We start from the raw sequence: 21,996 nt of genomic DNA, 5'->3' as shown, positions 1-21,996 counted from the left end.
ACAGTAAATACTAATATATACTGATACCACTGAATATTAAATATGATGAGCAGATCGAGATATTTTAAACTGCTACATATTCAACGTCTTCAAGCATTTCTCATCCCCTCCCTATGTTATATCAATAGATCTTATCCTCCCCTCCCAAGTACATCGTTAGTCCTCAGCTGAACTCTGGCTAACTAGCATCTGATTAAAACCACAGAAGAGTTAAACGTGGCACAATAGCATTTTGTATAAAGCAAAGGATTAGTTTTATTTCCAAGTACGAGAAATTTAAGGCTGAATTTCCCCCAAACATACCTCACTTAAAAAAAAAAAAAAAAAAAAAAGGCAATCAACATGTGGCAGCATTATTTCTCTTCTCCTCGTACAGTTTCATTGCACACTTTTTTCCAAGTGCAGTCAAACAGAACAGGGGTGAATAGCACAGACGACAAACCTCTAGCTAGTGTTCCTACAGAGTAAAATGAACAGGGAAACTATGTCTCTGTAAGAAACATTAGAAATTTTAATCACATCTGAAGGTAACAGATAAAAGTGTACAGTACTGAAGAGGAGTTAGAAATTGTATTAGGCACACTCTTAAACAGTATAGTAGGAAAAAAATAGAGGGCTTTTAACAAGCCATTTAAAGCACAATACAAGTATTAAGGCATTAATGCAGGCTTGGTATCCAACCAGCTACGTTAAGGGCATCTTTGGATCTGTGGAGTTTTTTCATCTGCAGGAAATCTCTTCTTTACCTGCAAAGCAAGATGCAATTTAATTACTCCTTTCCATGGAGGTGTTTTACTAATTGAAGACCAGGTTGTTGAGTTAACCACAACTATTTCCATTCCACAAATGCACCAAAAAGTTGTTAAGAACTTTAGGTAATTCATCTTTATGAAGTTAAAAGAACAATCTCTACTTCCTTGCTTTCCTTACAATTTAATTTCCAAAGTTACGGCAGGTAGTTTTAGTTATATTATGAGCTGGTGGAACAATTATGCTACTCTTAGAAAGTTTCAAGTAATTCTGCTGTAGCAGCATCCAGCCATCAAGATGACAGACCTTGTGCAAAGGCAGTTCATGGTCTGAGAATACACACTGGAGAGACAAATGTAAGGACAACAGCAGGCATTGCATCACACAGCTTAAAAGGAAAGAGGCTGCAGCCCGTATTTACCACAGCTGAAGAAGTTTGCATATCCTTACATACTGCTCTCCGAGCCATTAACTTGATTATAGTCAGCCATCTGATGCATCCCTTAAATTAGAGGGATACTGACCACAGAGAAAGACCAAACTTCTGTAATTTGGCATAGATCAATCAAGTCAGCATCCATAGAGGCATTACTAGAATGCAGTAAGCCTTCTGCATGTATTTTCAGCCTGTTCCACTGGTAAAGTTGAATAGGTTTGCTTACACTACCTTCATTTAAAAAACAAAAAACAACAGTCTCTCTGCTCTGGGAGTTAGTATTTCATTTTCTTTTAACTCCTCACACTCTGTCCATACTAATCCATCCCCACCTCAGTTGAAACAGAGGCTAAAGAGAGAAAGGAGTATATTGCATGCACCTTGAACACTGCAAAGGCACATCTTAGCCAAAAACAACTGATCAAGAAATAAACAGTAGCTGTATTTATGGAATTCTTTGCAAGGTAAGAGAGAGGGATCCCAACTCTTTCACATGGAATCCAATTCACAGCTCCAGTCTGGTGAGAAACTCATCTGGAGCCCCTAAGTGCACAGAAGTGACAGGCAGGACACCGCAGCCTGCCCACAGCAGCCACCTCCGTGCAGCCAGACTCACCCAGCTCTGCAGGGGTAATTGGAACAAGACCATGAAGAACTGTGAGTACTGCAATAGCACGTTTCTACTACCGAAAGGCAAGAATGAACGTGGTATCTAACCATGGTATTTGAGGATTATTATTTGCTTCTACTTCTTCTTTAAACACGCTTTTCCCTCAAGGACTAGAATTTTCATTTTATTTCAAAATTAAATCAATGTAATCACATGCATCAGAGGTTAAAACAAACTACTTCATGTAGCAGCAATGTGTACACTACATACAACTTAAATTCTCCATTAGTAAGTTTAGAACCCCTCACGTAATCTCTCTGTCCATTCCAGAACGCATTAGTTCCCTCTCCTCCTCAGTACAACTTTAAAGTGATAAGAGGAAAGTGGAGATAAGCCCAGATTCTTGTAGCAGACGCCTAGACTACAAGTGTCATACCTCATCTGCAGTTGGTCTTTGCTGGTAGCAACACACAGTCCGTGTATCAGCCAGGAGTGAGCCCAGTTTTTAAATCCAAGGCATCTGCTTCTCCAGATAACTACACTTCAGGTCTCCATTTTTGCTAACTATTTCTGTGTTACCACCACACAAGAGCAATGAAAATGCACCCGGGACATTCAGCTTGCCCGAGCTACCTAATCACAGGCCTCTGCTTGAAGCAGGGCCAAGTCTACCTTTATTGCTTGCTGCTTAGAAGAGAAGACGCAGGCAAATCCACATGCCAGTGTCTGACACTACCCCAGTTTGGATGAGTCCTACTTTGAAGCAGTGGAGCTTTGCTTCAGGGTGAATGTTCAGGATGCTTTACAGCCAGCATTTAACTGAACTATAACATCCACTGCCATTTGTCTGCTGCTGCTGGACTTCTGTAAACAGAAGTTAAAGTAATAAGAGCAAAGGAGCAGGCAATTAAAGCAGTAAGAGGAAAAAACAAAAAACAGGTAAAAACCCTAAGGGCGTTCAGCTACTTCGTGTTATCAGCATAAAAACAAAGATCACGGGTAAATCCTTCTGCAGCAAAACCTTCATTTGAACCTTTAATTCTAAATGTTGCCCTTTCAGAGATACCTGAAGCCACCGTGCTACTTTTAATGCAAAACTGTGTATTTTTGCTGGTCATGTCAGTAGGCACGCCTCACAACTGTGACAATGCAATCACCACCAGGCTGAGCTACGACTCAGCACAGCCAGGCTGGCATTGAAATAAAAGCCATCTGCAAGGTAGGTGCTGGTGGTGCACATCGACAGGAGGTGAAGAGCCCCTGGACCTGCAGCTCCCTCTCAGGCTTCCCAGATGAATGGAGGCAACTGGACACTGCCTTGGAAACCCGGACAGTTCTTGGATGAAATGGTGGTGGGCTGGGAGAAGGGCTCAACAGTTGTAAAAGATTAGGAAATCCACTCATGCTAGCTGTTAATGGAGAGGCCTTTCCCTCCTAACTACGTTTTTTCAGTCGGATGAAGAAATGCAGCGTTCTCCCTATAAATACTGCGTGCTGAACACACGTGACCGGGTGGCAGAGGCTGCCCAATGATTCAGCCCAAGCCTTTCACAGTGTCTGGCCAAGATTAACACCCAACGTTTGTTTTGTTGCCGTCCCTGGAAAAATCAATATCTCCCGCAAAACAGTTAATGATGCCGAACCTGCTGCTTACACTGCTGTTCAATTTCTCCTGAATCATTTAACATACCACACACGCTAATAGATGTGAACATACTCACCTGGTCAATAAATTGCAGCAGTGGGCAGCCGTCCTTAAGGCCAGTGATATTTGAGGTACCAGATTGTTTCATTGGTTAACTGCGGCCCAAAGAGAGGGTTGAGTTGAGCCAGAATCGCAATCAGCCAACTGCAAGACAACCCCCCAGCCCAAAAGAGAGAACATCAGCCACATTACAGGACTTATTACACAAGGAAGGCTTGGCCAAAGCACAGGCACTATCAGAGGAGACAAGACAATATTCAGCAAGGGCTCGAATCAGCTCAAAACCTTGCTCGAGCTCACACAGTGCCTGGATACCAGCAATGAAGACCTGGGACCAAATCGTCCCAGCTGAAACAAGTCGTTCTCTTCCATCTGAAGCAGCACAAAACCACTGACAGCACTCGCGTTGTTTCTCTTTGGCAGGAAATATATGACAGTCAGATAAACGTGGGTTCAGAATATAGAAACATAAAAAAGTCATCCCTTTTCTTGGTGCCTTTGAAGCATCCTTTAAATAACCAACAATAAATAAATAAGTAAATACAGCCAAGCTCAGAGAAACCCACTCTCCCTCATCTGCTGTTATTTTCCAGGTACAGCAGCCTGCCCTTGCAAGCCTGGCATAATTTCCATCAGTGCTTGGGCAAAAGTTGATTAAACCTGGCACAGACGTCAAAGAAACAGGGACCTGAAGCAAAATTGTAGACAAACCCCCCAGAACATAAAATAAATCAGGTAATCAATCAGCACAATGACATGCTCATCAGGCACAGCCATCTTGTCATCGCAGCACTCCCAAACCGACGCTGCAGAAGCCACAGCCACCGCCCAGAACAAGAGGAATGCAGTTTGTGGAAAATATCCAGGAAAGCTAAACAGAAATAAATATTCCGCTGCTACAAGACACATTTGCTTTGTAAATATTACAAGGTTCAGAGAGAGCCATGGATGCTTCCATGGATTTAAGTCTCCGTTAAATGCTAACTGTATAAACACGGTTAGCGAACACACTGGTTCATCTATCTGCTATTTCCAGAACGCTTTGTAAGGAGGAGAAAAAGCAGAGCAGCTTTGTAATGGGAGCTGCCACAAATGGATCAGAGTGCTCAGGCAGTCATGGAAAATTCCACACAAACCTGGATGCTTTGACCAGCAAACGAAGTGCAGGTCGGCTGTAAGAAGGCTACAGCAGCCACGGGCAAAAGGTGTTGGCCAGACTTAAAGACAACGAAACAGTAATACTCTTAAACATTACAAATATTTATTTTCAGTGTTGCTTTTGGTTTTGTGCAAATTAGGGCTCCAATTAAAACGAAGCACCGAGCTTGCAGCAGTCTCTCAGCCACGCAAGCCTTGAAATACCCAACAGAGACCACAAAGCAACCGAAACATCAGCAAGACGAGCCAACAGCCACTAGGTTGACTTGCTTCTGGCCTTGCTAACTGAAGTGATGACAATGTATTTTGGAACCCTATTAATCATTACATTAAACTTACTTATGGTAAAAGCAAATTAGTTCTTAAAAATTGCACAGAATTCACTCTGAACGGTTCATTTTCAGAGAGAAAAGATAGAAAAAGGGGTGCCAGAGCACTGTACCATCTGCCTTTAATACCCCGGACTACCAGCAGTGGGAGGAGGACAGAACACCGAAAGCCTGAAGGACACGCTTCTCCTCGCGCCGTGCGGCAGGGAGGGACGCTGTGCACCACCACCTCCCCTCGCTGCTGCCTGAGCTCAGACCAGCACGGCTGTGCACTAAACGAGCTGGGAGCACGTTCTGAGTATTGACATCCCCCCCATATCACCAGGCTTTCAGCAGAAGCTGTGCACTTTTCTAAAGCTGTTTGTTGGGACCACGCTGGATGCCTGGCTCCGAGCACAGCGGCATTACAGGTCTGTAGCGTGTTCCTCCTCCCTGCACGGCTAGGGCCTCATCATTTACAGCTCTGAGCTCTGTGGCTCCCTTGCGTTCAACACAGGGCTTGAAAAAGCTTTCCCTGTGTCTCGCCAAGTGACAATCTATCGTGACAAGGCAGAACAAAACGCGGCATTCAGAGCAAGACAAAGCAAGCCCCTGTGCCCAACGTGCAGCGTGCTGGAGCTGCTAAAATCAGGTATAGCATTCGAGCCACCCACGGGTCCTCAAATCCTGCCGGATAGCAGCTACAACAGCTAGTGCTAATTACCCAGCTCATACAAGGAAACTAAAGTCCCTTATGTTCTACCAGAAAGATTTTTAAAAGGTCTTCCTACCCTAACTGCCATCTGTCTGTGCTGCATGTTACAAATTAAGGTCCTCTTATCTCCGTTTAAATGTCAAATTGGGCAGCCGTATTTTAATCCTTTTAGGATCAGTACCAGATAATATTATTTTTCAAACATCCTGTCCTCTGCTAGTAGAATATCACAGTACTGCTGCAGGAGCTGCTTTGTAAACTGCAGAAGAGATTTAGGCTCTTTAGACAAAACAGTGCAACCTGGAATTTCTGCAGCAGTAACCCCCCACACTTTACCTTTTATTTTTATCAGATTGTATGTTCTCCTTTAAAAGGCAGCTAGATACAAAATCTGTACACAAATTACACACACACAACAAATTCCGCACAGAACAAGCACATTAACACCACATGATCAATGTGGTTACTCGAATTGATCACTGTTAAATCGAAACACAGAAGAAATAGGTTTAAGTTGAAATGTGATCGACTCAAACTTGGTTAAATTCAGTCTGATTCAAATCAATTTGTCAATCAACTCGTGTTTAATAATAACAGGAGATTCATTTTTTTCCTCTCCATTTCAACTGGAAAGAAAAGATCAAGAACACAAGAGTAGCTGCAGTGGAGTTTCAAACCACTCTATGAAGAAGTAGATGAACAGTACCAGCCACCTGCTAAGGACACACAAAGACCTGAGACGAGAAGTTATTTCAGCCCCTAACACTGTATCTGATGAAGAATCCTCAGAAACCATTCTTTGGCCTTTCAGCAAGACTGGAACATTCCATACAGAATTCATGACAACACAATGACTCTGCGATGAGGCAAGTTCTGTCCTGGAACATCGGGTGCAAAATCTGCTTTTTGTTCCATCTTGGCAAGCAGAAACTACACATAAACTTACGTGCTTAACTACTGATGGCTTAGAACACAGTAAGGTTTCCTTCTTTCTTTTTCTTCTTTTTTTCAAGGTGCAATTGGAGAAAGCCAAAGGAAACACGGAACACGAGTTACAGCCCACAAAGTTAAGAATGAAGACAGAGGCACCCACTCACTGGGCATGCAAAAGCAGACTGTAAATCACGTTAATGACATCAGCTTTGTAATAGATCTGCTTCAGTACAAAAAACACTAGACCTACAATGAAAGACCACTGAAAATTTGAAGTGCTCAAAACACTAAGTCAAACTTAGGAAGCTCTGTGACAAATACGTTCCAGATCATAATTGGGAGGATTTTGTGGATGCCACGTGGCCTTGACTTCAAGGAAACTGTCCTTCCTCAAAGAGCAATGCCCAAAACCAGCAAACTCTGAACTTGAACTGGAAGACTAGGACATGATTTCTGTTAAAATGCAGCATAGGAAGAAATTCAACAAGGAAACTAAACTTAAATAAATAAATAAATAAATAAGCATCCCCCCAATCTTACCATAATCCGAACCCCATTTTGACACTTTTGCCAAAATAAGCATCCAGTTGCCCATTCTTACCTGAGCGTTTGGAACCTAGCATGAGATTAGGTTGCTAAATAATTGGTGCATAGGGTAGGGAGCCTTCACGGCCCAAATAAAACCTGAATATCACATTACAAAAGTAAATTAAATGTGCATAAGCCTGTGCAGTAGGCAACCCAACAAGGCCTCTCCTGAAACGTGGCAACACTGATAACGTGGATTTTGGCTGCCAGTTCTTAGGAATGAGTAGAGATGCATTTCTCTAAATATGTTAAGCTCCTCACAGTATGTAAATAATACCTAAATATTCAAAGTATAAATACTATTCAAGTAGTACTTGAAATTACTCAAGTAATCGTTTTATTACTAGTTATCCTGAAATTACTTTCACCAGTCTAATCTCCATACTAAGTTCTTTCCAAGTACCTTTCAAAGTCACTTTTGCACATAGCTTCCCTGACATGCTGTCATTAAACTTGTGAATGAATAATCCAGTGACCTGGAAAGGAGCAACATCGAGTCACTGCACTGCAGTACTCAACAGTACGTGCCACAGGGCAATGACACAGAACAAGAGGAATTCTGGTTTATTTTAATGCACTTTCCACCACCAGGAAAACATTTTCTTCTCCATGTTGAAGGCCTTTAGGATCAAGAATTGTAAGGGCTGTCGAGGAACAGGCTGCCCAGGGAAGTGGTGGAGTCACCATCCCTGGAGGTCTTTAAAAGACGTTTAGATGTAGAGCTTAGGGAAATGGTTTAGTGGGGACTGCTAGCGTTAGGTCAGAGGTTGGACTCGATGACCTTGAGGTCTCTTCCAACCTAGAAAATTCTGTGATTCTGTATCCAGGCCTCTGTGAGTCATTTGCTCAAGTTTCCTCCCAAATTTCTTACATGAGAAACGTACCTTGATTAAGAGGCAAGACAATATTTATACTTACAACAGGTAGCAGCAAACAGCACAGGTCACCAGCATCGTGTTGATAACACTGCAAAAAGAACGAGACACAGCTGATTAAGAGTCATGTTGTGACTGACCACAAGATACATAGGGGAAAAAAAACAAGTTCAGCTGTGATCATATGCAACATGACTCAACGTTAACGTTCTAACTGCTTCCAGCTGAGCACACTGCAGAGGCTAAAACTGCACAAAAGAACTGACACTGGGCAAACAGAAGCATGCAGCAGTATTTGGCTGGAGTAAAATCCAGCGCAGGGAGTGTCCTTGCTCCATTACACACACTGCCATGTGCACCAGCAAGTTATCCAACTTCTGAAGCTGGATTTTCTAATACCACAGGAAAGTGTTTTCTTCATGTTCAAAACTTTGCTTACAGAAATCTTCCCTGTCAAAGAGATTTCAATTTTTTATCATTGATGTAATTTTTTTTTTTGCACACAGAACAACTTAAAGTGGCCTTGAGATTTTATCTGCAGAATCAGTTTGCTTTCTTACTGAAAGTAAGAAAATAGTGACAAATGACAGCTAAGCTAAGAAGTAAAAGCCGGCCTGCTCTTGGAACTGGCAGTAGTAAGTCTACAAAAATGGTATTAAAACAAGAGGATAGGAAATAAGTTTACACTGAACTTAGTAGCAAAGTGGGGGAGGTTGTTGGTTTGTTTTAATTTCCTTTTGCATACGCCCAAAGTGAGGAACAAGAACCCGTGCTAGGTGAGCATCTTCCAACACTTTTGTGACATGGGTAACATTCAATACGTGTGTGTGTATAAAAATACATAAATAAAAACAACCCATCCATACACATTCATCTGGTCAACCTTCAGACAAGGGCTACAGAACCAGCACAGCCTGCACAGAGCTCAAGGCGCCCCTCCTAACCACATGGTCCCAGGCAGGAGCCATCGCTTGAAAGTTTCAACTAGCACAACGTGAATTCCTAACACTGTTAAAATCTGCACTGACTTCCTTGGTTAGAATACGAAGAGGCCAATTCAAACACAGCCTTTGGTTGGTGGTTTTTAAACGGAGAAAGAAACGAAACGAGATGAGAAGTTAGCGGGCCATGCAGTGTCAGCACAGAACCAAAGACGGCAGCGGTATTAAACGATAAGATTGAGGAAGAAGAACAGCAGCGGCCTGTTACTGGTTGCTAAAGGGTAAGATCGAGGAAGCAGCACAGCCCTGCAACACCCACATCTGCCGGAGCTGAGGCCGAGGCAGGGCTGCCTGCCGGTGCCCGCTCCCCACAGCCAGCAGCTCCCCTTCCGCACCCCTCCCGGGGACACCCGAGGCCAGCGAGGCCCCGGGGCACGAACCCAGCTCAAAGCCGGGGCTGGGGAAGGAATTACGGGCAGCGCCTCGGGGGCAGAAGCGAAGGCAGCGCCGGAACCCGGCCTCAGGGAGCCGCTCCCTCAGGGAGCCGCCTCACCTCAGGGAGCCCCCTCACAGCGCAGCGAGGCCCGGCCCGGCCGCGGCTCACGGGGACGCCTCAGGGGGGAGCCTCGGGGCTTGCCCCCGGTCACTCACCCGCGGTTGGGCCCCTTGGGGACGAGCCAGGGCAGGAGGGCGCCGACCACCCCCCAGAAGGCGGTGACGGCCGCGATGGGCACGGCCAGCCCGCTGTACGCCATGGCCGCCGCCTCAGCCGCCGCCTCAGCCGGCCTCGGGCACGGCCGCCGCGGGGCCGCCTCCTTCCCGCCCCGGCGGCCAATCGGAGGGCGCCACGTCACGCGGGGGCGCGCACGGGAGGGGCTGCGGGGCTCGTGCCCGCGAGGGGGGAAGCACCCAAGGGTGCTGGGGGGGGGGGGGCAGGGCCGAGTGCGGCGCTGGGGGCACCCAGGGGAGAGGCTGCGGCAAAGCCCGGCACATGCAGTGGCTGCAAGGTGCCCCGTGAAGACCTCGATGGCCCCGCCTGCTGTCAAATTCCGTAGATTGGGGGAAAAATGTTAAATGAAGGGGATTGCAGAAAAAGGCTGAGGGCCAGAAATAGTTTGGTTCAAGTGGCCGGTAACATGTTCAATGTGTGTGGCACACAGAATTAACGTCTTCATTTAAAGCTGTCGACTTCTCTAAGTGAATGTCAGAGATCAGAAAAAAGTTTACCAGGCACTAGATGTGTTACCTGGATTGTACTTGTCCTGCACCGCTCCTCCCGGCTTTGGCTGAAACACACCTCTACAGGGAAAAGGTCAATGGTTTCTTAAAAGCAAAAATGATTAGAAAACTTGTAGGTTACTGGGCTTTTGACATAGCCACCATTAAGCATTAAACTTGTAAGTATTATTTAAAACATTAACTTTTAAGCATTAAGTATTTCAACGCTGAGCGGACACTGTATCAAAACTTGCTAACGCAGAAGACACAACACCAGGTTTAGTTTTAGCAGTTCTTTAATGGTGTCAAATAGAAAACAATCTACTCTTGCATCTTTTCGATTGTTTCTTCCTTGTATTTGCCTTTCTCCTTGCCAACCTGGCGAGATTTTGCTTTACGCTCCAAGATCTTCTTGCGATCTTTGTCCAGCTTTAGCCTTGTGATCACCACCTAGGGAAAAGACAAAGAATTCAGCGTCCTCGGCATGAAGTACAGCACCCTGACAGCACAGAGCTAACACAGCGTGGCCTGGGCCCATCACCTCCAGCACACTACCAAAGCACAGTTTATTACCACACATTCTTTAAGTTGGTTTGAGTAGAACTGAGGTACCGAGCTGCCCACATGTTCCACAGCGTTGCGGTGTATTGATTTCTCCAGGTGCATTCAAGGAATCAAAATATATGGACTGTGGCTTGGATGCATGGCCACATTTGAGCTAGCTGAAGAGCAGCCAAATTTCGACCCAGCTACAGAATGAAATCATTACTTTGAAGTAAACCCAATTTCCATCTTTTCATTGGAACGTTGTCTGTTACACCAGGCACTGCTCAAACACGATGGACACTGCACCGGCATACAGCTGACTCTCCTTCCCAGCACCACAAAGGAAAGCAATGGAGCCTGAGGATGCGAGGAAAACAGCCTCAAACTGTGCCAGAAAAGGCTTAGGTTGGCTAATGGGATGAATTTTGGTGCAAGAAGGGTGGTCAGGGCTGGACCAGGCTGCCAGGGAGGTGGTGGAGTTGCCGTTCCCGACACCATTTCAGAGAGGTGTGAACGTGACGCTTTGGGACATGGTTTAGTGCTGGACTCAGGTGGATGGTTGGACTTCATGAGGCTTTTCCAACCTAAACGATCCTATTAATTTCTCCATGTTTTAAACAATGCTACCTGCATTTTGGAACACTAGAAAACCACGCAGCTGCTGGCCGCTGTTGTGTCATTGCTATACTGCCTGGAGTAACCAAACATCTGGCGTTACTGCAGGGAACAATGAAGTCCATGCATCACTGACTCGTACATGGAGAATGCTTTCAAGAACACAATCTGCTACTGACCAGTTGTAAAGTGGACAGGAATTATCAAGTATTACTACCATGGACACATAAAAGATAATCTGCCCAATCCATCCGCTACCAGATCCTTAGCGACGTTTTGTAACAACGCAGAAGAAAACCCAAGTGCTGATTTTCAGCCCCTGGGCAGCTTCAGTTCTTTTTCTGCCCCCAGAACTGGCAAAGAAATAAGTACTTTGATATTATTGAAAGAAGCACTTTAAAAATACAATTGACATAATCAAATCCTAGAAATTGATATAGGCTGCAGTACAGCTAAATGCTCCTGGTTAGTTCCCCTGTGCAGTCCGGTCTCAATCATCCCTTTACATAAAAAAAGGGCAGGCAAGACACCACTGACCCATCCCACTGCCAGTTTGCAACCAAGTGTTCCCCTGTTCCCATGCATTAACAACTAGAATCTGTACAAACCTTTCCCAAGGTCCAAATCCCAGTTAAGGAGAGCTTTCACAGAACCACAGGACCAGCACAAAGCTCAATTTCTTCCACTGCTATTTATCAGGGAAGTAATACCCAGCTGTAGGTACACTGCTTCCATCAGTGTCACCTTGTACCTCAAGTGTTAGTACTGCACACAGGTCATTAGGCTGTTTTGGAACCATTCTGCTCTGCCTCTCCCGTACATACCAACCTTTCAGACCAGAAAACCTGCTACAACTGGATTTCCTCCACCAGCACTTCAATACCCATGCCCACAAGACAGGCTTGAAGCAGACTCATTTCATCTGCTTCGAACTAGGTTTCCGTCTAGTTGTTCTGTTTAATAGGAAATGTTTTGCTATTATGACCTAAACAGGCTTTGCCTGTTTTTTGCTAACTCTAAACACTGTAAAACACTTCAGGCTAAAACTAGATTCAGGTGAAATTAGTGCATAACAGTCGCAAGAACAAATCACAGTTCTGAGCATCTATCCAAACATTTCCAACACTTCCTTAGTGCAGTGCCAGACAGCAACAATGAAGGGTTGTTCTAAACAATCCATTCCCAAAACAATCATTAAAAAAAGTAAAACTATTTGTGCTTTAAAAACGCCAAGCTCTTCCAAAAAGCATTTCAGGAACACTCTGAAGTCTGTAGCAACTTCTCTACCAAATAAGCCTCCAAAACATCTGAGAGCTCCTGGTTGCAACCACTACTTCCGTGCTACTGTGACACTGTAGCTTTTCTTTGTTAATTAACGCCCATCCCAATCAATCTCAGCCTGTTATTCCACATGCTGTGACAAGCTTCTACTTATGCAAGTAGCAGATTTTTGATTTGCCAGCAAGGCCTCTTTGTGCACCACCGATGTCACTTTACGCACCTTGCTAGGATGGATTCCCACGTGCACAGTCGTGCCGTTGGCCTTCTCACGCTGCACACGTTCGATGTAGATGACATATTTCTTCCTGTACACCTGGACCACCTTGCCGATCTGCTGCCCCTTGTAATGCCCCCGGACAACCTACAAGAGAACATAGAAAACATGCTCCCAAAACTTACAAAATACCCCTGTAATAATTACTAGGCCATAACAAACACAATGTAATTATCTCAACAGAAAACCAGAACTGCAGAGGTTGAGCTCCCAACTCTACTCATGCCAGAAAGCTATCAGTTACTGGATTCAGGTGATCACTAACATGGAAAATACCGTGGATCAAAACTGTCCTTTTCCCTCATTTTGCCTGCAGTAAGCCCTAATCAAGTAACTTCCAATCTTTTCAACCAGAACAGTCAACGTCAACAGTTTTACATCTTAATTTTTCTCTATCATTACATTTTAAAACAAAAAGGCCACCTAACTTCATTCACTTCTAAACTGATCCTGCCCATAGCACAGGTAGCAAACAGCCTACAAAAATGAAATCATTTTTTCACTTTATTCTTTAAAGTCTTTAATCCAGAGTGATCATCAATGCACGCAACTAAATGACACATGTGAACAACGCATATAATTCTACTGCCAGATTTATGTTCCTCTTATCTTCCTTCTCACTGACATGACCTTAAGAAATACTCAACAGGCCAAAGCTATGATTACGTTAACTTGTATTATTTTTACAAGACTCATGGCAACGCTGTAGCATCGATTTGAATTTGGCATGGAAAACAAAATATGAATGAACTTCAAGTGTGACAGTACAGCCTGAAAGATACCTGGACTTCATCGTCCTTTCTGATGGGCATCGAGCGGACGTTGTATTTCTGCCGCAACTCCTTGGAGAGCGGGGAGGACATTATTTTTCTTCGGATGTGCGAAGGTGCATTGAAGTGCCGTTTGCGGTTCTTGCTGCGGTCTGAGGTCACAAATGGATTGAACTTCATTTTGGCTGCAGGAAGAACAACAGTACCTTGAGAGACTTATTACTCAAACGCGTTCCTGTTATCGCCTGCCTGTGCTAAGTACGCTAAAAGTTAAAAATGCAGTTGAGCTGTTTTTACTCCCACTCCAAATTTGTACAGCTTTGCAATATGGATTTTAAACAAGGTTTAAGGCTCTTCCATAATTGACAATAACCCTATGGACTGTCAAATGTGCTGTGTGTGTGCATGAGACTGTTCTTTCTAATCCAGAGCTAAGTGCACTCAGAGTGTGGGACATCTGATTGAGCAGTCTTAATTTAGCACCAATGTAAACATCTGCTTTATTTATGAAGTGAGCATACATTTCAGACTTGCACAGATAGAATATTTGTAAAGCTTAGAGGCTGCCTGTGCAGTGCAATGTTAGACTTTGCAGCACGTAACAGATTTGCTAAACGAACTGCATTTGGCCATCCCTAAACCTTAATAACCACGCCTAACGCTGTCTGCCAGGGCACTGCTATGCCCTGCCTGACAGCCTGGCCCCGGGCCCTTCTGTTTGTCCACGCCAAGCCTCCCCGCGCTGCTAACCAGAAGACCTCAGCCTTCCACTGCGTTAGACCATTAAATCAGCGAGGTCTCCGCGGAGTCTGACCCCACCCCCCCCCCACCCCCGCGCGCCGCCCGGTGCCGGCTCCGGGCCCCGCCTGAGCGGACAGCCCCGGCTGCGGGCCGGAGCGGCCCCTCCGGGCCCAGCGGCGCCCGATCCCGTCAGCAGGGCCCGGTCCCGGCCGCTGCCCGCCCCCAGGCGCGGCCGATGCCGGCGGATGGCGGCCGATGCTCGCAGCCCGCCCGCGGAGCCCTCACCCCGCTGCTGCCGCCGCGCCGCTCGGCCGGAAAGAGAAGGAGGCGCTTCCGCTTCCGGCAAGAGGCCGCGGGGTTCGCGCGAGAGCTCGCGAGGGGGGCGGGCGCCAGCAGCGCCCCCTGGCGGCCGGAGGCCAGCGGTGGAGGCGGAGAGGGGAGGGGGCGTGGCCATGTGGGGCTGGGGGCGTGGCCATGTTTGCTGGGGGCGTGGCCAAGCGGGCAGCTCTCCCCCGCCCCTCCCGGGCCCCCTCAGGGCTCCCCTGAGGCGCCGAGGCCCGGCCCCAGCCCCCCTCAGGGGAGCCCGCCTTTTTTAACCTCCCCCCAACTTCATTTTTTAGGAAATTATTCCCAATTGCTTCATTCTGGTAGAAATGAAGCTTCTCCCCTCAGAGCTCATTCCCAAAGGGAGGTGCTGGGAGTGCCCAGTGTAGGGCAGGAGCGAGGCAGAAGCAGCCCCCCAATTAAAAATAACTAATTACCGAACGCGGTGCGGACACACAGTGCCCATGCTCAGTCTGGCGTAACCCTGCGCAATTCAATCTTCCCTAATTACCTCAGTGTGATTTCCAAATACTGCGTGAAGCAAGACGAGATGGAAATTAAAAGGTGGGGGGTCAAAACCGGGGTTATTTTACACATCAACTCACCGAGGAAACAAAGCCAAAACCAGCAAGTTCCAAGCACAATCCACGCACCTCATTTAAAAAAAAAAAACAAAGGCAAAAAAAAACAACCCCAACCTGAGGTTAGGACACTTGGTACCATGCAAAGCCGAGCACTGAACGTCCAGCCCTGACTCAGGGCTGATTACAAAAGAGCCCCCGTTAACCCCGGCAGTGATCGCATTGTGCCATAACGCTGAGCTCATTGGAGCAATAACTAAAAACAACCAAAAAGCCCTTTCAGAATGATTTTGCAATGGCAGTGCAACAAGAAAGCAATCAAAACACGAGAGATTTATTTGTAATTGTAGAACTAAAAAGCCTAGGATTTTATTAACATGAGGTTGCAAATTAAAAGGGAAAGGCGAGAACTCCTGAATAAACTCCACTGTAAAAATGCAAGATTTGTGCTTTAAACATTGCCGTACCGCGTTACAGGACTGCAACCCCTGCCCCTCTCCCCCTTCTTCCGAGGACTATTGAGAAACACCCCATCGCCATATCCCAGCTGGAACTTCAAAGGGCTGTTCTAAAGCAGATACTCATTGCAGTCATTTTCAGCCCCAAAAGTTTGTGTATCACACAACCGGGAAGCAACTTAAAATGAGAAATAGTCAGAAAATTAACTATAAACATTGCCATCTACACTGCGGGTTTCACTTTTTACAGAGCAGTAGTTAAATGCAGATACCTGGTACAACAAACATTCATAAATGCATCTCAATTTTTTCTTCTCATCCAATTTCCATTTTCTTAAAAAACAAAACAAAACAAAAAACACTTTAGCAGTCCACACAGTTCTTGAACATGCCAAAGCACAGCTTCACAGCTTCCCCTAGAGCTGAAATTCCGACTCCACCACCGCAAAGCATCCCGTGCTGCAGGTTCTCACTGTATGATGAAGCGCAGCTTCGAAGAGGTTTATTTAAACCAGAATATACACAAGTGCTAAATATTTTGCTTCCTACAGGGATGTCGTTCTTGGAGAACCACAAATACTTCTGTCAAAATACTGATTTGAAAGAGCAAAGTCAAGATGAATGAACACCTAAAATCAACAGCTTTCCTTCCACTATGGCTTGAGATTATTGTTGTTTGCATTGATGTTTCAAAGCATCGTTTTATCTCTAGAAAATGTCTGAGAATAGAAGTGAAATCTAGTGACACATGTATGCACGGGGCAGGACTGCTACAACAGTAACCACTGCACTTTTACATTTGGAGAGAAGAGCAAATCCTTCTGTAAATACACGATGCAGCAACATTACCTGATCCAAGCCAGCCATGCCTGAAGGACAAGTGTGCCACAATGTACGGCAGACCCTGAAGTCAGCCTTGGCTTGGTAGTGCTCAAAGGCTTAGACCTGGCTTAGAGAACTAAGGTGCAGACTGTTTCTTCAGCAGAGCTTTGCCAGAACTTTATTAGAATTTGGTTTCCACATTTAGGAAAAAAAAAATAAAGTGATTTATTACATTATTGCAGTGGACATTTTGGCAGAGAAAGCAAGCACACTGAAATATGCATCTGTTATTTCCAAAAAAAGTGAAACATTTTCACTGATCTGGTTTAAAGAACTGGCCTGGACTGCACAGAAGGCAGCGTTCAATTCAGATAGATGATGGGGGGGAAGGAGAAGGGCAGAAATTACACACCGGGGGCAGGAGACACGCAGGAATCTGCAACCAACTTTTCTAGTTTGTGCTGAAGAAATTATAACAGGGAAGAAACTTCAGAAAACTGACAGCGCAATCCACCGTGCTGCAGAGATCTTCTCTTGCATCACTCAGAAGGATGCCCTGCTAAGACATTAACATTGTGTCCCTGAAATCCATCAAATTCGCATGTTGTAAGCAAAGATCCAACAAATTCAAGAGGAAAAACTAGGATTTTTTTTGCTTTAAGTTTCAGTTGGTGACAGTGGATCAGAGGAAAGAAATCCTTCAGGCAGCAGGAGAAGGAATTGCAATGGAAAAACCCCAGGCTGCCACTAGGCAGCCGCCGCCACCTAGTGGGTACCGCTCGTGGACAGACGGACACGCGCACCGAAATGAAGACAAGCATCTCGTTTTCAAGTTGATTTTTGTAAATGGCAAAAATGTATAAAATCTATCCATACATTAACAGATACAGGAAATTACACAGTCCAGTTTACACCTAAAGGAACAGCAATCAGTCCATAATAAGAACAAGGAAAAGTTCCAATGCTGTAACTGGTCAGGAATCACTACAGGGCAGAAAATGGGCCAGGGTAGGGCGGGGGGTTGTTGGCCTTTTTATTCTTAGGGGGGTGTGGGCATGTACGTGTGTGTGCAGATAAAACTGGCTACCTTCCCTACTTCCAAAAGAATGAGACAATTTCAACAGACATGTATTAGGAATACTTTTGAAATGTATTTGACTCTAGCATTAACACTGAATATTCAAAGATTCATATTATTACAACAAAATGTTTGGATACTTTGGCCTCCAGGAAAAGGCAATGGACAGCAGACATTATCCAAGAGAAATCCTGCACCCGTCTTAGAATTTATACCATCGATTGAGTTAAGGATTTTAATTTGTTATGATTTTTGTCTATCCTGGAACACTTAAAATCTGTGTATCCTCGGCTCAGACACTCACAAAGCATGCAGAGACTGTTACTACTCAAGGAACATTTAGGAGGCTATGCAGAATGCACTGGTGGGCATTGGTCTCATTTTTAGTGAACTCATGTCTACTGTTGCATACAAGCCACGCTTGGCAGTAGCTTCCCCCTCACACCTCCATTTCCTGGAGGTCTCAGAAGACGAGGCTTGAATGAACGGGCATGGAAGTTCAGGTACCGTTTTAAGGAATAGAAGAAAATTGCTAGCAGGGGCCGGGTTGTGGGAATGCCTGCCCTGCTGTTGGTGTACCTGTGGGCAAAGTGTCAGTCTAGGGCTCAGGAAAGATGCCTGATTGGATTTTAAAGAAACAGGTAGGCACCTTGAACCGTGAAGAGACAGACTTCCTGTGTTTTCCAGGTGTATTCAATATACACACACAAAGCAAGACAGTAAGCTGTGCTCATCCACCCAGAAGACTGCATCATTTTTCTGGACACATAGAATGGGCAACCCCTTTTCAAAATAACAACAACAGTAATAATAATAATAATAATAATATTAAAGCAGAATTGCAGAGTCCAGACTGCTGGGTGGTCTGTGTTTAAAGAAACAAACACAGAAGAAATTAAAAAAGCTAATGCTGTAAAGACAACTATTCCCTTTCAAAGCAAAGGCCACATAAAACTGTGTTGCTCGGTTTGGTTTTTACTTCATGCCACCTGTAAACACAAGACTGGATATTCAGTTTCTGGGAAGAAATTAAACCACTTTTACATCCAGAGTAAAAGAAAGGCCCTTCCTCTGCCTGGATCACAGATCATCCAGGAAAAAGTAGCTGGGGGAAAGCTTCCTTTTCAAATTTGCTCATTTCATTAGAAAGGTCATATCTGAGCAAAAGAGCTTTCCATAAAAGCCCAAGACATTTCTTGATGTTATTTCTGCCCTCTGTCTCTAAAGCTTGCTACAGGAACTAACACTTTCCATTCCTCACCAACAGATACATCACCTTTTTGGCACCACGGGTGGAATTTCTTCCTAATGTATAACTTTGCGTTATATAAAAGTCGATTGTCTAATCATGCAAATCCAACAAAATCCCAAAAGTGCCAAAAGACAGCTTAACTCTTTGTAATCTACTACCTAGTTTGTACACTCCCATCAGAACCTCCCACAGACGATACTGTTCTCCTTAGTTAGATCTGACAGTACATTTCATATATAGCATTTCAACCTGTTTCTGGGGGGAGAGAATCAAAATCTAAGCCCTGATTCCATTGATTTTATTTTTTTTTTCTTCTCAGAGCTCTGAAATGCATGGAAATTTCTTTGATTTGTTGAAGAGGTCTTCACTGAACAGCCTCATTAGAGAAAAACTTACTGATTCAATCAAATAGAAAATAAAGACAAAAACAGGTAGTGGTAGGTTTCTCAATCTTTGACCCTGTCCTTGGAGACGAGCTTCACTGCTACTGCATCTTCCCCAGCTGGATCTTCTTCCAGGCTTCTGATGCTGTGAAAATGCAGGAGTCAAGGATCCCAGCTACAGTAAACGTTCCCCCAATGATGGCACATATCTGAAACACACAAAAGAGGAAACAAACGTTAGCAAGGAGGCAAACATTTACGCAGCTTGAAGCTGAGAGGAAAGATATTGCCTACTGCTAGGGTATCTTCTGGAAGCATGGTAAGAACTGAGTAACAGTGCAGTAATTACATGACAATCATTCAGGAAAATTGTTCTCTGTAGTGGAATAATTTAGTGTTATCCAGAATCATCACAGCTTGAGCCAGTCATAAAACCCAGCTCCTAGGAGTACAGCATAAACGCTGTTCTTTTCCAGGCTGAACTCCACCTAACAAAGCTTTCTAGAAGCTCTGTGTTGCTCACATCTTCCTACTACTGTTTTCTATTATAAATATCACGGCCTTGTAGTCTTTTCCCTATTTCACAAGATACAGCATTTGCAAACAGGCAAAAGACACTTAAATAGCATGTTAAGGATAGTGACTAACAGAAAAAAGTAGCTACCAGTGACACCTACAGCTAAGTCTGTCTAACACTTTCCATTACAAGGGCTGCTTACAAAAGCTCTGCCAACTTAACCGCTTGTGAGCCAAGGTTTTCCATACAAGAAGTCTCGGGTAGAATTACATAAACATACAATCATTTTCAAGAACAGATGTAAGGAAAAGTTTAATCTTCTGATAAGCGTAACAGCCTAAAGCGGTTCTCAAAGGTTAGAAAAACACAGCAGTATTCTGAAATGTCAAACTAACGGCAACTTGGCATGGAGCACCCAAAATCAGGGGGCACCAGTTGCAGGCACTGCACCACATCGCTTCAACTCTTTTATCTATGAAGTGGGGACAAGGCCAAAATTGCCTCCCAGGGAAACCACGAAGGAAAACGCCTTTGAAGTGTCCAATACCACGACAACAGCTGTCTCAGAGTCCTTGTGGAAGCACACAGCCTGAGGCTGGGTTAACACAGACCACCCGAGAGCAACACGGCGGTAGGCAGGTGAACACCGCACAATGGGAAGGAACGGTGCTCCCGGGGTGCCACCCCACCACACACCGAGCTGGGCTGGGCTCACATGGAAAGTGTGATGCACAGTAACATAACCTAATGACATTTAACAGCTAAGTTCTAATTACACAGGACCTGGCATTTCCTAACGCCCACATTTCTTGACTTTGTAACTGTGATGCTCTTTTAATTCGGGCTTTTGCATATAATTCGTTGGGTAGGATTAGGTGGCTCTGAGGAGGAGAGACGGTGGGTCAGTGAGGATGGGACACGACGCAGGGCTTATCATCTCCTGAGAAGGGCCTGCCTAGGAAAAGAGGAGCTGGCTGTGAGTGAGAAAAGCAGGGCTTCAGAGAAATGCAATGCAACTAACGCAGAGGGGAAGCGGAGCCACACTGACCTACTGTGTCCCAAAACCCACTAAATCCCACGGGCAGAGTTACAGACAAAAGAGCAACGTAAGAGCAGCAGCATTGGGTTCAGCATGGAGTTCACAATGGCAACAGAACAAACGGGTCATTAATGACGAGGGAAGGCAGAGAGAAATACATCACTCATTTAGACACATATTTATAACCAGGGTATTTGTGTGCAGTCAGCTCAGTGAGATGTGGAGAAGCAGCAGGGACAGCAAGGCAAGGTAAACATGGCTTTTTGAGGGATGGTTGGCATTCCAGAAGATAAGGGCTTCAGAAACCAGAGCAGCAGCCTGAGGCAAAGGGAACAAGGCCAGCTCCTGCCCTCTGTGTCCCCCAAATCCCCACAGCCTGACACAGGGTGATTTTTCAGGGAAAATGACAGCAATGGCATTGGGTTAGTTCAGTTCAGAGCAGCTCAGCTGACGGGAGATTTTACTCTGCAAACAGCAAAACCGTCCAACACGAAGATTTTGCATCATACGGTAGGAAAATGTGACTTCAGTGCAGCAGCGCAAGGTGGGGGGGGAAGAGAAAAAAAATATATATTCATCTGCACTGCTCCGTGCTGCTGAGTGTTTATGACTCACACACACCTGGCACTCGCTTGGAGCCTGCCTCCAAGCACGCACACAGTGCTCTGCTTTGTTGCGACAAAAAAAGGCAGCGCCAGGGTTGGTCTCTAGGTCAGCACGGAAGCTGCACCACCACACTCCTGGATCATCGCTGCTCTCATACGTACGGAGCTCTGTTCCTTTGCAGCGCCGAAGGAAGGCAGGCATCGTGCCCTTATTCATATTTAATGGGGTTTTATGCTGCGAATGATTTGTGCTTGGCCCCAGGAGTTTGACTCAGGTCTAAGCATTAAAGGAGGAAGGAAAAGGAATACAGAAATGTAGTCATTACAGAAGTGAGAGACCATGCAACATGGGACGTACAAGAGGCTTTTTAACAGCATACGATTATCAGACAGTTGCTGGGATGCAGGCTAAGTCTAAAGCAGAACACTAGTGGATATGCAAGAGGCGAGGATGCAAGCAAGACGACAGAAAG

At 45.1% G+C, this 21,996-nt stretch overlaps 3 protein-coding genes across 3 annotated transcripts in view; all 3 read right to left on the bottom strand.

Annotated features, from left to right (window-relative positions):
* Positions 1 to 489: 489 nt before the first annotated feature.
* On the bottom strand, positions 490 to 9,845 carry ATP6V0E1 (ATPase H+ transporting V0 subunit e1). The gene is made up of 4 exons (XM_084295217.1): positions 9,671 to 9,845; positions 8,122 to 8,169; positions 3,518 to 3,645; positions 490 to 746 (listed from the first exon to the last, which is right to left on the bottom strand). The coding sequence occupies exons 1-3, from the start codon at positions 9,772 to 9,774 to the stop codon at positions 3,552 to 3,554; spliced, it is 246 nt and encodes an 81-aa protein (XP_084151343.1). The 5' UTR covers positions 9,775 to 9,845; the 3' UTR covers positions 490 to 746; positions 3,518 to 3,551.
* Positions 9,846 to 10,515: 670 nt separating this feature from the next.
* On the bottom strand, positions 10,516 to 14,815 carry RPL26L1 (ribosomal protein L26 like 1). Its single transcript, XM_084295118.1, has 4 exons — positions 14,750 to 14,815; positions 13,736 to 13,908; positions 12,900 to 13,040; positions 10,516 to 10,687 (listed from the first exon to the last, which is right to left on the bottom strand). The coding sequence occupies exons 2-4, from the start codon at positions 13,901 to 13,903 to the stop codon at positions 10,559 to 10,561; spliced, it is 438 nt and encodes a 145-aa protein (XP_084151244.1). The 5' UTR covers positions 13,904 to 13,908; positions 14,750 to 14,815; the 3' UTR covers positions 10,516 to 10,558.
* A 2,656-nt stretch (positions 14,816 to 17,471) lies between these two features.
* ERGIC1 (endoplasmic reticulum-golgi intermediate compartment 1) overlaps positions 17,472 to 21,996 on the bottom strand; it is a 57,400-nt gene continuing 52,875 nt past the window's right edge. Inside the window, exon 10 of the mRNA XM_084295095.1 lies at positions 17,472 to 19,571. Coding sequence (XP_084151221.1) covers positions 19,464 to 19,571 — 108 coding nt within the window. The 3' untranslated portion in view covers positions 17,472 to 19,463. The remainder of the gene's footprint in view (positions 19,572 to 21,996) is intronic.

This window comes from Netta rufina, assembly GCF_964035555.1.
Source record: "Netta rufina genome assembly, chromosome: 14".
NCBI classification, from domain to species: domain Eukaryota; kingdom Metazoa; phylum Chordata; class Aves; order Anseriformes; family Anatidae; genus Netta; species Netta rufina.
Note: the sequence above shows the minus strand (reverse complement) of the source record. Positions and strands in the feature narration are given on the sequence as shown.

Bases quoted from the DNA above. Each gene is read 5' to 3' on its own strand.
- ATP6V0E1 (XM_084295217.1), bottom strand. From the start codon at position 9,774: ATGGCGTACAGCGGGCTGGCCGTGCCCATCGCGGCCGTCACCGCCTTC. The intron at 8,170-9,670 runs GTGAGTGACCGG...TTCTTTTTGCAG, and splicing joins CCCAAGGGGCCCAACCGCGG to TGTTATCAACACGATGCTGG. The intron at 3,646-8,121 runs GTAAGTATAAAT...GTTGTCTTGCAG, and splicing joins GCTGTTTGCTGCTACCTGTT to TTGGCTGATTGCGATTCTGG.
- RPL26L1 (XM_084295118.1), bottom strand. From the start codon at position 13,903: ATGAAGTTCAATCCATTTGTGACCTCAGACCGCAGCAAGAACCGCAAA. The intron at 13,041-13,735 runs GTATCTTTCAGG...GTTCTCTTGTAG, and splicing joins GAAAGGACGATGAAGTCCAG to GTTGTCCGGGGGCATTACAA. The intron at 10,688-12,899 runs GTGCGTAAAGTG...TCTTTTCCCTAG, and splicing joins TGGGAATCCATCCTAGCAAG to GTGGTGATCACAAGGCTAAA.